The sequence below is a fragment of the Monopterus albus genome, unplaced genomic scaffold (assembly GCF_001952655.1).
Source record: "Monopterus albus unplaced genomic scaffold, M_albus_1.0 scaffold17.1, whole genome shotgun sequence".
Classification (NCBI taxonomy): domain Eukaryota; kingdom Metazoa; phylum Chordata; class Actinopteri; order Synbranchiformes; family Synbranchidae; genus Monopterus; species Monopterus albus.
Window position 1 is genome coordinate 4251169 of NW_018127897.1, and position 15499 is coordinate 4266667.

The window sequence follows — 15499 nt, forward strand, 5'->3', positions numbered from 1 at the left end:
AAGAGATGAAAAACTAGGGTTGCAGCGGTATATCGGTTTCACGGTATTGCATGGTATGAAAATTGATGGTTATCATACCATGCACATTTGCTTATTACCGGTATTGAAGAAAAACGGAAAGCGCGTGCACCTTTCTTCACTGACTGCCTGAATGACACTGCAACTAGTGTCACACACACACACACACACACACACACACACACACACACACACACATGCAGCAGACAAATACCAGAGGAGGTTGATATCACCAAAAAAAGACATTTAATTCAGCAGCACAGGATTACTTTGGATATCTCAAAAACGGACACCTAAGAGAACACCATCCCTTCATGCAGATCAAACTCTCTGAACTCTAGGGTTATTTTCTGACTCTGAAAATAACTGCAAGTATTACACAGATGAGCAGTTTAACAGCAATGTTAAGACTGAAAACAAATTATCACTAATTCACTTTAATAGCAGAAGTCTATACACAAACTTTCAGAGTATAAAACATTATCTTAGTAGTCTTACACATTCTTTTAATATAATTGCTATTTCTGAAACTTGGATGAATAATGTAAGGGGAATGGAAACGCACAAACTTTCCCAGCTCACATAAGTGAGTAAGTGAGTGTGAGTAAAGGCACAGAGAGGTCTGGCTGCGCTTATGCGCACCTACAGTAAATTAACAACTATTCTGGTAATCTTTTACAGCAGTGTGATGGAATTTCTCACTATTATCAGAAGTTTCGCAAACCAGTCAATCGATTAATGGACAAAATAATCAGCAGGTTAATCCATAATGAACACATTAAGTAGTTGCACTTGGATACAAACTTGTTCAGCAGAGCTCCACCTCAACCAATGAGTGATGTGTCATTCACGAATGATTCGTTCATTTTGAACAAATCTTTCCCATGACTCGAGAACATGAGGTCACTCCGGGAGTGATTCCTCCATTTTGTGTTGACTGCGCAACATCGCATGAGGTTAGTACACCTTTCGAGTCCTCGGTTTTGAGTCGTTCATTTTGACATGACCGCTTTGTTGGATACAAAAATGAGTTAATTTTCAACCGTCCTTAGTTTTTTTTACTCTCACTGTTACGTGATGCATTTATTTTTATTATAAAATAGCTTTTTATTTCCTAAAGACTATAATTTTGTGAATATCTGTCAATATGGTTCTAAATGTTTTAATAAAGAGTTGGTTAATGCTTTAAACTTCATCAGGGAAAATCTTTCTGTATACCATACAGAAGACGGCACGGCATAGCTTAGCTTAGGATGTTACGTGACAAAACACCAAACGAATTTGACCCAAAATATCCGGAGGTGAGGTGATGAAGTAACAGACTGCATAGCCTCAAGACAGAGGTAGGATATTACTTATAATATGACCTTGGCTGAATTACAGTTCTTTCTTATTCGAAATGTGATCAATATGTGCATAAGTAGATGAAGAGGGTCGTGGGGGGGTTGGAGCCAATCCCTGGTGACACTGGGCGAGAGGCGAGGTCCACCCTGGACAGGTTGTCAGTTTATCACAGTCTCAACCAACTAGAGTGTTCAAATCCTGCTTTTATATCAGTGCATGAGTGGTAGGCTGTTCACTAATGATATACTGTGTAATATAACATTTTTCTGCCTTGAATAGCCTACTTTAAGTACATTTTTGTTTTAATACTTATACAGTGCCTTGCGAAAGTATTCGGCCCCCTTGAACTTTGCGACCTTTTGCCACATTTCAGGCTTCAAACATAAAGATATAAAACTGTAATTTTTTGTGAAGAATCAACAACAAGTGGGACACAATCATGAAGTGGAACAAAATTTATTGGATATTTCAAACTTTTTTAACAAATAAAAAACTGAAAAATTGGGCGTGCAAAATTATTCAGCCCCCTTAAGTTAATACTTTGTAGCGCCACCTTTTGCTGCGATTACAGCTGTAAGTCACTTGGGGTATGTCTCTATCAGTTTTGCACATCGAGAGACTGAAATTTTTGCCCATGCCTCCTTGCAAAACAGCTCGAGCTCAGTGAGGTTGGATGGAGAGCATTTGTGAACAGCAGTTTTCAGTTCTTTCCACAGATTCTCGATTGGATTCAGGTCTGGACTTTGACTTGGCCATTCTAACACCTGGATATGTTTATTTGGGAACCATTCCATTGTAGATTTTGCTTTATGTTTTGGATCATTGTCTTGTTGGAAGACAAAGCTCCGTCCCAGTCTCAGGTCTTTTGCAGACTCCATCAGGTTTCCTTCCAGAATGGTCCTGTATTTGGCTCCATCCATCTTCCCATCAATTTTAACCATCTTCCCTGTCCCTGCTGAAGAAAAGCAGGCCCAAACCAGGATGCTGCCACCACCATGTTTGACAATGGGGATGGTGTGTTCAGGGTGATGAGCTGTGTTGCTTTTACGCCAAACATAACGTTTTGCATTGTTGCCAAAAAGTTCGATGTTGGTTTCATCTGACCAGAGCACCTTCTTCCACATGTTTGGTGTGTCTCCCAGGTGGCTTGTGGCAAACTTTAAACGACACTTTTTATGGATATCTTTAAGAAATGGCTTTCTTCTTGCCACTCTTCCATAAAGGCCAGATTTGTGCAGTATACGACTGATTGTTGTCCTATGGACAGAGTCTCCCACCTCAGCTGTAGATCTCTGCAGTTCATCCAGAGTGATCATGGGCCTCTTGGCTGCATCTCTGATCAGTCTTCTCCTTGTATGAGCTGAAAGTTTAGAGGGACGGCCAGGTCTTGGTAGATTTGCAGTGGTCTGATACTCCTTCCATTTCAATATTATCGCTTGCACAGTGCTCCTTGGGATGTTTAAAGCTTGGGAAATCTTTTTGTATCCAAATCCGGCTTTAAACTTCTCCACAACAGTATCTCGGACCTGCCTGGTGTGTTCCTTGTTCTTCATGATGCTCTCTGCGCTTTAAACTAAAGGATGTGAATACGTCCTCTACTACTGTACAGGTACTAACATGCAAACTAACATACTTTATTTACATAACATGTTATAGTTTTACTTTTATTTTTAAATCATCTTTATAACTCTGTTTATTCTTTGGGGTCAATCTAGTGCTGCAGTCCAACTCAATCAACTGGGAGAATCATTTGTAACAAAGACCCCTTTTTCATTCTGCTGAGGGTCATTATAGCTGATTATAATTGTAACTGTGTAATATCTTATACCATAATACAGTTAAACTGTGAAATGTTCTGAGATGGTTATCATACTGTGAAACTTTCATACTGTTACATCCCTATTGAAAACACACACACGCACACAAATGAATAGGACATTGCTGGAGTTCATATTAAGACACCAGTGTGATCTATGCACGGCAATACCACTTGTGCGAGTTCCTGTGGAAAAAAAAAAACTCATCTTCTCTGTGTGAACAGAGATACAACCTCAACTTCAACCATACAGCAGGATCCACTTCCACATGTCACAACCCACAGCCCTCTTCCGAAATGAGAAGCGTAAAAATAAGTGCGGGGTGGTATTGGGAAACTGGCAGCCACACTTCCAGTCTGTTCAGTTGAAGTAGTGCAGGGGTAGGGCTGTCTCGTCTTGTGGAGTCACTGAGAAAGTACCTGAACCCAAACAACAGGAAGCATGGCGCACACAAGCACACACGTGCACAGAGATGAAGCTGAAAACTGGAAACTCCAGGCACTGCAATAACAGGAAAATGCATAAATGGCTCAAATGAGGTGTGAGTTGCCCAGAACCAACTCACCAACCCACCCATTTCTGATTGAAGTCGGGGAGACCACAAAATGGGCTGAATATCTGAGACACACTGGAGTAAAAAATGAGAACAAATAAAGCTCTTGCTACCCAATTCCATCCGCTACTCGTCTAACCCTGATTCACTCACCATATGGCCTGGCGGCTACTAATGGATACGGTCATCTACTGCTCTGTGGTCTTTACTAACCCCTTCTACGCTAACGCTAACAATTAAGTGTTAATTAACTGAGCCACAAGTATTTAAGCAGTATCTTAGTTTACTCTAAAATACAGTTAGACTGTGACAAAAACTGTGTCCTCATTGTAAGAGTTGAGAATTTTCATACTACTGCTCCTCTGCCTCTGTGGACCTGTAGTCCTGAGCTCTAACACATCACTATCCCAGCAACCTCCACCACAAAACAGCAAACGTATCCCATTGATTTATGTCACTCCTTGTGTGAAAGGTGGTATTAGTTGCACACAGCAGCAGCCCATAAGGCCTCTCTATCTGTCTTTGCTGGTATGGTAATAAACAGCTATAATTGATTTAACCCATTTTCCCGTGGCTGCCTCAGTACTCCCTCACCCTGCTCTTCGAACTCAGCTGTTGTGGTAAAGGAGCTTAATATGGGTTGAGTTGATTAGATCAGTGCAGACAGCTTCTCTGATGAACAGCAGCTCCTTAACTCCCACTAATCCAAGAACAGGCACCAAGCGTGGATGGCCTAAGGAGGGACTGAGCCTGCTGGTGGACATATGCTAGTTGCTCTGTACTTTGCAATTCACTGGAGTTTTTATAAATTACATCATAATAAAATACAAGAAAAAATGTGGTAAGCAACAGGAAAAGAGGAAGCAGGACTGCAGGGATGAACACCCCAGCCTTCTTTAGGGTGGTGCTGTAATATGGACAAGATGTCCATCACAAGGGGGCAGCAGAGAGAGTAGGCTGTTAGATGCCAGAGAGGGAAAGGACCATCTACTGCTGAGTATCAATCGGTCAGGGTGAACATGGAGACAGAAGACCACAGCCGAACCCTTATGTAACAGAGAAAAGAATGAGAGGTCTTCTCAGAGACATCTGTGAGTGATTCATCACAAGCTAATTATGTCTAATGGCTCCAGAGGAATGACTTCTGATGGCTCAAGTATTTTTGGGAAAACACACACACAACAAATAACACTTAACTATGCAGTGATCTAAAGGACATGAGGTCATCGAGTGCAACTATCTATTCATTCCTTAAGTGAAATCAAAATAAAATTTATGCCAGCAGTTAGACGGTGCTTAAAAACAGACTTATTCTGCAGAATGTTGGCCATCAGCAGCTCATATTTTTTGTACTTGTTTGTCTTGAACAGGAGGAACATGGTAATGAGAATTTGGTAACAGCTAAACTAAAAAGTCACTTGATTATTCACTGTGAGAACAAGTGACTACAAAAAGAAAGGTAATCAAGAGCTACAGTAAAGCTGTAGCTTGTATTTTAGGAGCAGATAAGTAATTCATGCTATTATTATATGTCGGCAAAGCTCTTATTAGTTGTGCAGGGCTAATTTGATGTTATCCAGGCCCCTTCAGACTGACTACCCACCCGTCCACCCACACCCATATCATGCCAGAGCTGGATGACCCGCTGATCATGTTAAACATGGCATGTGGTTAAAGCTTTCTGTAGCTGTGGACAAAATGAGACAAACGAGGTCAAAAGGTCCATTTAAACATTTCCTGCCATGTATCATTACAGTGCGTCATGCTGCCAACTACTGTGAGCTCAAAAAGCAGCACTGAAAAGGCCGCAATGCTTGTGACTATCAATCTATGGGCTAACTTCCTTTACGATGCCAAGATTTTCTCTGAGGAGGATGATGTCAGTTCGGTGTTTTCATAGAATGTCTGAAAGTAGCTAGCAACATAAAACGATGGGAACCCAGCTACTGTACTGTACATCACCTAATACTGTCAAGATAAAACGTGCCTTTTAGGAAAACAGAGGGACAACCAAAAAGACAGCACAACAGATCATTTAGTGAAGGTATTTTCATTAACACAGCACACAATTATAAACAATGACAAGCTTAAATAAATGTGTAAGATCAGTTTGGCTTTGATGTAATAACATTTAAGTATTGATCACAGCGTATCTCCACTCTCTGCAGTGTGACCATCTTCTTATAACTTCACATCCTGACATTTTACACTTGAATTAATAACTTTCTAGAGATCTAAATTCTTCTTCAAGGGTAAACACAAACACTGTGGCAGCTTTCAAATGACAACATCTGTGACGTTACTGTAGCAGCCTGTGTGCTCTCGGCTATTTGCATATGCCTCTCATTATGTTTACATCACTTTTTTTAAATAGCAGCTTCAAAGAGTCTGATTCAACAGTAGTACACAGCTGGTCCCAGACTGTGGGGAAGCCACACACAGACAAGAGAGGACACAGTAAAAATGCAAAGTAGGGTTGCGGCGGTATACCGGTTTCATGGTATACCATGGCATGAAAACTGATGGTTATCATATCATGCATTTTTGCTTATTACCAGTACTGAAGTTAAAACCACAATGCTTGCCCACCTTTCTTCTTGGACTATCTGTCAGACTCTGCAACGGGCGCCACACGCACACATGGAGTGAACAGATGGCAGAAAGGAGGAGGATGATGTCACCAAACTCCATCCACCAATGAAAGAAATTTAAATCAGCAGCGCGGGATTACTTTAGACATCTCAGAAACGGACACCTCTGAGAACACCATCCCTCCATGCAGATCAAACTATGCCCTGTTTCCATCTTTAATCCCAAACAGTAAAACATGTGAACACATAAACATTGGTCAAAAAATGTGCTTGCCAAATTATTTTCCACATTGTTTGTTCATTTGCTGATCTCTGACTTACAACAGGACTCACAATGATCCCGATGTGACCCAAAAAAACACACACAAAATTTGCCGGCTCTCAGAAGTGTGTGTGTGTATGTGCCTTTGTATTACTTACATCATGAGGACCAAAACCTGTTAACACACTCACACTGTGCGGACTCGGCCATCCTTGTGGGGACCAGAAACTAGTCCCCTCCCTCAGAAATCACTGAATTTTAGGGTGGTAACATGGTTTAGGTGTTGCCATGGTTAATTTTACTAAACATTTTCGATGCAGGACTTTTACTTGTAACAGAATAGGCTACTTTTACAGTGTGATACTAGTACTTTTACTTAAATCAAGGATGTGAATACTTCCTCTACTAGTGGCGCTAACATGCAAACTAACATGTTTTAGTTATATAATATGTCACAGTTATATTCTGTGTTTTTTAATCATCTTTATAACTGTTTATTCTTTCGGGTCAATCTAGTGCTGCAATCCAGCTCAATCAACTGTCATAGTCTTAGTCACTTACAATAAAAAAGACCCTGTTGTTGTCATTCATTTAAGTAAATGGTAAATGGACTGTATTTTATATAGCGCTCTCTCACAGTGTGTTACACTGGCCAAAGCGCTTTACAGGAGATTATACACCATTCACCCATTCACACACACATTCACACACCGATGACGAGAGGCTGCCGCACACTGGCGCCAGTCGAACCACCGGGAGCAATTTGGGGTTCAGTGTCTTGCTCAGGGACACTTAGGCATGCGGGGAGACCGGGAATCGAACCACCAACTTGCTGGTTAGAAGACGACTGCCCTACCTCGTAAGCCACAGCCACCCCGTTTAAGAGCTGTTGTAGCTGATAATAATAGCAATTGTGTAATACTGTGAAACTGGGATATTTTTAGATGGTTATGATACAGTGAAAATCTCATATCACTGCAACTCTAATGCAAAAGCTGAAAGAGATCATATTTCCATCTTTGCTTGACTTTTTAAATCTGCACTACATTTTCCCTTGCTGCAGGCCACACAAGTAAGTGGTGGCACAACAGCTTAAGGACAGAGAACATATGTGGCAGTGAGCAGAGACACATAAAAATATTTACATTTATTATGATTATTGCTGTACTGATTGGTCACTCCTGTACTATGTGTCGGTATTATGTGTCATCAGCTTCCTACAATGTTCTTTCTAAATAAAATGTTTCACAAATGTTAACACTACAGTAATCCAACAATGCTTTTTCATGACTTACAGTATATAGACATAAAACATCAAAACATTTCTCAGATTACATCTGAACACAATACCAGTGTAAGACACACAGGATTTTTTAAGCTCATGTTTAAAGTGTTGCTGGGTTTCTCCTGTTACTCTGTGGTACTTACGGCATTAGACTGAGTTTCCCTCCTGACCTGACTCCTTCCCTTTTCTGGACATAGTTAGCTGGGATGGTGCCCTCTCTGCCCACTGTGTTCCTCGCTCTGTACCAGTTGGGATCCTTGAACAGCCAAATACACAACAACACAATCTTAATATTCGTACTAATAATTTGGCTGCCATCTTAACATAAATCAGTCATTCTGTAGGTGAGGAGCTCTCATAACTATCTAGAAATACACTCTACACATGGTAGAGAACGAACGCTGAAATCAATTTCAACACCACTGGTTTGGGACTAGGCTGAAGTGGGACAGGATGAAGTGCTGTTTTATCTGACACACCAATGGGACCAAGAGAGCGCCTAAGCTAAAAGAAAAAAAAAGTTTGTTTTCTGCAACAATTCAACTAAATAAAATTTCTGCCAGAAGAAGCAGCTGTCCTTTTAGCATGTGACCATCAATACACCAAACATTGGTTTCTGAGACATAAACAACTAGTACTACTGCTTTGCAGTTGTGTGCCTCCACCGATCAGTCAAATGGAGTGGGACAGATGTGATGCCACTGTCCTTGGCCTTTGACCACTGCAATCTCTCTACTCTACTCTACTTTTGGCTGTTCCCGTTAGGGGATGCCACAGCAAATCTGATTCGCATTATTAAATTTGGCACGTTTTTACACCGGATGCCCTTCCTGACACAACCCTCTCTATTCATCCAGGCTTGGGACTGGCACAGAAGTCACTGATGTGAAACCCCTGTGGCTAGATACACACTCACTCCTGGGGCAATTTAGAGTCTCCAACCTAAGCCACGTCTTTGGACCGTGAAAGGAAGCTGGAGTTGACCACTGCAATCTAATCAGTTCATATTTGAGTCCAAGGGGACACTTGTGCCAAACTAAGAAATTCCCTCAAGGCGTTTTTGAGATATGACATTCACAAAAATGAGACAGACAAAACCGAAAATATAATGCCTCTGGTCATGGCTACTGCTAGCAGGGACATATAAAAACTGGGCAGGGAATGGTGTAGCTTGTGTCACAGCCCTGTCAACTTAAGCTGACATAGTCATGTCTGTATTAGATAAAATTCCAGTATTTAGTGCACAGTCTGGAGAAATTAAAACTAACTAACCCTGTTAACTGTGCAACCTAATCAAGAAGTAAAATGAAAAGCTCTTAAACCATTAACTCTTAACTCAATCCTTGAATAATATCAAGGTTTGTTTGATACAGTGTGCACACAAAGAACAATAAAAACTCCCTCCCTCTCTGACCACAGACTGCTCTGTCTGTGGAATTGATTGTGGGAGCGATATCTTGTTCCTGATTTCTCTGAAATGCTTGTACTGTTTTTGGGTATTCTTGATTTGTTTTTCAGAGATGCTTGCGGTGTCTGCTGCTCTTATGGTGTCTGTCGTTTAGTCTCTACTGCCGTTGATATACAGGGTTTCTCCCCATTGTGGAATTAATTGTGGGAGTAATATTCTTGTTCTTGATTTCTCTCAAGTGCTATGTTTTGTCTTTTCTTATAGGTACCTTTGATTTGCTTCTCGGAGATCACTATGGTGTTTTGTTGTTCTTGTGGTGTTTTGTTGTTTGCTCTCTAATGCTGCTGGAACACTGGAATTTCCCCATTGTGGGATCAATAAAGTCTTACCCTACCCTACCCATCGTTTCAGCCACCTGCTCTCCTTACCCTGGTAACTCCGATGATGGTGAGTACATCTCCTTTGCAGAAGGGCAGGTCCTGTTCATTGGAAGCCTGGAAGTTGTATTTGGCTACACACTCTGTGCCATTCGACCATGGTGACTGCATCACAGAAGACAGAGAGGAACATTAATTACACTGAGGGAAGACAGCTGAGCTGGGTTATTTATGAGCCAGTTTTAATACACAGCAACAGGCAATAATGTGAAATTGTGCATGCTAACCCAAACCACTTCAAAGTCTGATTAATACACCCTAAGGTGGTTAAATAACTCTTGGAAAAAGGTGAAGATGAGGGTTTATCAGTGTACAGGCATAGTGGCAAACAGCATAACATATAAAAAAAATTTAAATTCTTCATTTTATGCCTGTTAAGGCTGTTCATTTTACCAAAAACAAAAAAAGTAAATAAATAAAGGATTTCTGCAGAGGAACCTAAAAAATGCTGATAGTTCACTCTGCTTCAGTAAAGTCTTTAGATTATGAATTGAAAATGTAGCCTAGTACCTCCCATCACAAGTTTCTGCTTTGCACTTTTTTGTCTCTTGTGACCCCTCTGTTAAAAGAAATAAACTTTGAGTAATTACATGCATCTGTTCTGCCATGTGGCCATCAGTCAATCTACTATTACTATTAAGGCTGAAATCAATATAGTAACAAATTTATGACTGAACAAGTTTGAATATGGTTTATGAGCTAACTTAACCACCACATCACATGAATTACACTAGAGTCGGAAGCTGAGATACTGTTATTAGCTAATTTCCTGTGTAGTTTGGCCGAGCTTCAACCTGAACCAAGGTCTAATCAGCCAGAAAACAAAACAAAACAGAACAAAACAAAAAAACAAACAAACACACTGTCGCACACGTCACATGTCAGTCACTCCGAATACTGTAGAAGTGGTACCCACATGCCTAAAATACAAATGTAAATGACAGTAAGGATAAGTATGCTGAGTCTATTCAGTTTGCACTGTTAGATCTGCCCAGTCCCATGATCAGCAGTAAACCACAATAGAATGAATGAGATTAAATGAGAAAGCCAGAGTACAAAGCAGCAGGTGTTAGTCTTGGTATAAGCTCCCGTATTCCTGGCAACACACACTACAGCTGAATACACTCTCAGTCAATGCTGTATATTGAATATGAACCACTGCTGATGATTGCAGCTGAAGGTTATGTGCAACACAAAAAGCAACAAGGAAGAAAGCCATAATTAAATGTAGCCTCAAGTTAGATTAACATATTTTTGAGACAATGCAGTCTTTTCCCACACTTCCTACAAGAAAAGTGTCATAAGTCATTCAGTTTTGCAAGAATTTAATGACAAACATTTCACAACATATTTTCACCACAGATGCATCAGAGGTCGACCACATACAGAATGTACATTCTAGTTCAGCTCAGGAGTCATTCTGTGGTCTGCTGATGGATGCACAACAGCTACTGCATCTTTGGCCTTTTGGGTATGGGCTGGTAACATCACCACCAGTTCACTGAGTTCCTCTTCAAAGCATTCTGGGTCAAGAAAGCCCCTGGCCTTAAGAGACCATGACACACTGAATCTATAATTCATTTATGATGCTATAAAGTGGATAGTGTCACGGGCCTTGGGCTCAAACACCCAAAATAATCTGACATTGTTATTGGTTGTGGTACACAACATGATTAATTACTTGCAACTAAGATTCATTGACAAAAACACAGTTAAAGTTTCTTAAAGCTAGTCAAACTGCACATAAGAACAAACTTGGTGCTTGTATCACAAGCTGCCTAACGCTGGAAAATACTGACCTCTCTCATTTAACATGACTACACAAACATGAGCTATAAAAGATTTTGTGTTAAGTTGATTCCCAGCTTTGGTCTTTCCAAATTCTAAAAAGGTGATGTTTTTAAAGATTTTTACTTGATTGTAGTGCAGCTCTGTGGGGTGACATCTGAAAACAACCTGATCAATAAGGACAGGTGAAGGCAGCGGATGTAGAGTAGGAGAGAACATAATCCCACTCTAAGGCTTCAGCTGAACCACTGAGCCAGCCTGGTAATGTGAAACTACCAAAACGGAGCTGGGCACCAATGGATGTGTGCATATGCACATTCAGACGCAACTGCAGATATGGGTTTATGTCAGCACCTCAAGGTCTTGCATGTGCAAGTGAGTTTGACCAAAATGTCAGATATCAGGGGCCTATTTTAAATACTTGTTAGGGTGAGGCATGGAAGGTAGGACCCAAAGATGCAGACAAGAGACTCACTGAGAATGAAACAAGAAAAGAGTTTATTGTATGTGACGAGTGAGCTAACAGAGAGGGAACAGGCAGGCAGCGTAGGTTCTGGATGGGACAGGCAGGCAGAGCAGGTCCTGGACAGGACAGGCGGGGAGAGCAGCGTGGAGCTGGGGACGAAGGCAGGCAGGATGCATGGAGACGGGGTGGACAGGAACCAGGGAGACAGGAGGATCTGGACGTAGAGGTGCATGGACAAGGGCTGGGAGTAGACAGGAGAGGAGCTGGTGAAAGCGTAGCTGGCCGATTGGAGAAATAACAGCAGGCACTGCTGGTCAGGATACCTTGCCGGCGTCACTGGTGTCTTTTACACTCACAAGTGAGTAGATAGGAGAAGGGAGGTGAGTAGGCGGAGAAGAGCAGGAGACAGTGTAGCTGTCAGGCTGGAGAAATAACAGCAGGCACTGCTGGACAGGAAAGCCTCGCTGGCGTCGCTGGCATCATCGATACTCACAGGTGAGTAGATTGAGAAGAGCAAGTAACAGCGTAGCTGGCAGGCTGGAGAAATAGCAGCAGGCAGCTCAGCTTGCAAACTCGGAAAAGTCGTTTGGGATCTCAGGTGCAGGTGAGAAGAGCCAGGAGTGTCTGGAAGAGTTTCCACAACCGAGTGGCAACAGGATCAGGTATGTAACAGTATGAACTGGCGAGTGACTGAGGGAAGGGAGGCAGTATACATGTCACAGGCAACCAAGGGATAACGAGGGACAGGTGGTTGCAATGAGTGGTGATTAAGACCGGGGTAAAGCTGGAGCAGATGAGGGGAAACGGAGCAAAAAAATAAAGGCACAGAATCAGAAAGCAAGAGGAAACCATAACGATACTAGACAGTTACAATATAAATCCAGTTCAGCTATTTTTTCCAGTCCAGTTACTTTTCAGAATCAAATTAGTTAAAAAATAAAAATTTGTCATAACACTTTATTGATCTGGTGGAAAATGAACAAGCTAACCAGCAGCATGTGTAGTACTTTGAATTATAAGATAGCTAAAACTAGCTCCCCCTTTATCAGATGCAAAATTCAATGTAATATCAATAATTATAATCCAATACGATATGCTCAATGTACCATGCTGCATAATGGCTACTTTTACTTTAACCATGTTCTGATGCTAATACCTTTATACTTTTACTTAGGTAACATTTTGAATGCAGGACTTTTACTTGTAACAGAATATTTTTATACTGTTGTATTGCTACTTTTACTTAAGGGATTTGAGTACCACCACAGTTTTTTTTCCATATCCTCTGTTAGTAATCGTGGTGGCTGGTGTTACCTGCCTAAATAATTAATAATGGAAAATTAAGTGCCTGTCAATACTACTGAAACTATTGATTGAATGAGAGTCAGTTAAACTCAAACAATTTTGATAATTTTTCATGTACTACTGTGTATCATTATAAACTAGTCATCCCTGGTAGACTAGTGTTTAAGGCGCAGCACTCTCGCCGCTGCGGCTTGGGTTCGAGTCAGGGTTGCATCAGGAAGGACATCCGGCATAAAACACGTGCCAAATGTCAACATGCGAGTCGTCGGTGTGACAATTTGCTGTGGTGACCCCTAAAACGGGAAAAGCTGAAAGTGACTTTCTTACTGTGTATCATTATAAACTGAATTATCTCCAAAATTTTGACTGCTTGGACCAAACAAGACAAGATTTCACCTTGATGTGAGAATGGATGGAAATTTTTACTTTGATGTCATTTTATAGAAAAAAAATCATTGTTAAGGAAAATATTTATTTCAAATCCACAACTTACCCTTTAAATTTCTACATTCCTTATTAGTATGGAGTGTTATCCATAGAGTAGCTGTGAGTGCAACTTCATGTGACTAGACTGTGGACTGCAGCTTCACAGCTAAATGATAATTGGCAAGCTTCAGTGTGGAAAAGGTTATAGATAAAAAAAAATAAAAAAAACAAGATGTCATCAACACTGTCAAACATCTGACTGCTCAAGAAAGAATATGCTACAGTGCTGTTTTTATGTAGAGGGTGAACTTTGTCCTCTATATTAAACAACAGTAATTTAACTTGACAGCTGGTGCTAGGGAATATTAACTTGCAGCATTGCACAAGTTGCATTATAACTGAAGACTTGAGGAATTTGTACAGAAAGGAAAAGTTTTGATTAATGAGCATTATGAGTTTAATCATTAGCGTTAAGCAGAGAAGACCACCTGAACTTCTTTGGTGACTGTGCTTAAATAACTGGCAGCTAAGAAGGTAAATACAATAGCCACCCAAACCACACACTAGTCACTTAAAAGTAGTAGCATGTACCAGAACCCGATAGAAGTCCATTTAGGCAGACAGAAACTTTTGTTGATGTATTATATTGTGTCAGTTTTCATTCGATTTAATTCTCTAAAGAAGAAAAAAATGTAGACAAATGTGCAGAAAGTGAACAGAGGCATTACTTAAACTACGACTAAGATGACTTTCTTGTAACTGCATAACCTCCATAAGCTGATCAAGCTGCAAAGAAGCCACAAGCAGCAAATGCTGGCTTTCCTCAGCAGCACTTTTTGTAGATGTTTGAAATTGTATGAAATGTAGTGTTTAAATGTATGCACCTGTAAACCTGTATATTGGAAAAACGTGCATTCACTTACATGGATCCCAGACATGTTGAAAGGAATTGGGCAGCAGGTGTCCTCAGGCAGGCAGCGGTCACTGTTCAGGTAGTACCATCAGAGCTGCAACCCACAGCAAAGAAAACATTAAAAACACAACCAAATTTGAGAGGCTGGATGCAAGCTATATTCTGAAGACTTTATACTCTTCCCTCTGTTCAGATGCCTAAGCAAGAACAGCTATTGTTTTATCAAATCAAATGAAAATGTATATAGCACTTTAAAAACAACATCCAGCTGACCAAAGTACTTGACATGGGCAGAATAAAATCACAATAAATAACTAAAATAAAATAGGTTCAGTGCAAAAATAAAACAGCACAATAACACAGACACACCGATGACAGTCTATAAATTAATTAAAAGGAATGCATCAGGTCCTTATATGTATTAAAAGCCAAGGCAAATAAATATGTTTTAATCAGTGATTTAAAGGTAGTCAGGTCAGTAGCTGATCTAAGATTAAGAGGTTGAGTATTCCACAATTTAGGGGCTGCAACAGTAAAAACACAGTCACCCCAGCATTTATATCTGGCCCTAGAAACCTCTAAAAGTAACTGGCTTGAAGATCTGTGGGACCTTGTAGGTTTGTGCCAGTGCACTAATTCAGTGAGGCAGGATGGTGCCAAACCATTAAGAGCCTTAAAAACAAAAATCAATCACTTAAAATCGATTCTAAAACGGACTGGAAGCCAGTAGAGAGAAGCCAGTACCGGGGTTACAGTGGTGTGAAAAAGTGTTTGCCCCCTTACTGATTTAACTGGCTTGAAGATCTGTGGGACCTTGTAGGTTTGTGCCAGTGCACTAATTCAGTGAGGCAGGATGGTGCCAAACCACTAAGAGCCTTTAAAACAA

At 40.7% G+C, this 15499-nt stretch overlaps 1 protein-coding gene across 3 annotated transcripts in view; it reads right to left on the reverse strand.

Moving 5' to 3' along the window:
• The window catches only part of cskl (c-src tyrosine kinase-like), a 57189-nt gene that overhangs the window by 10165 nt on the left and 31525 nt on the right, over positions 1 to 15499 (reverse strand). For 2 of the 3 annotated variants that reach the window (XM_020592388.1, XM_020592389.1), the window contains exons 2-4: positions 14624 to 14707; positions 9707 to 9820; positions 8014 to 8126 (exon numbers count right to left, since the gene is read on the reverse strand). In XM_020592388.1, the coding sequence (XP_020448044.1) occupies positions 8014 to 8126; positions 9707 to 9820; positions 14624 to 14638 (242 nt within the window). In that variant the 5' untranslated portion in view covers positions 14639 to 14707. Of the gene's footprint in view, positions 1 to 8013; positions 8127 to 9706; positions 9827 to 14623; positions 14708 to 15499 lie in introns of those variants that run through there. The other variant, XM_020592390.1, reaches the window with a different exon arrangement.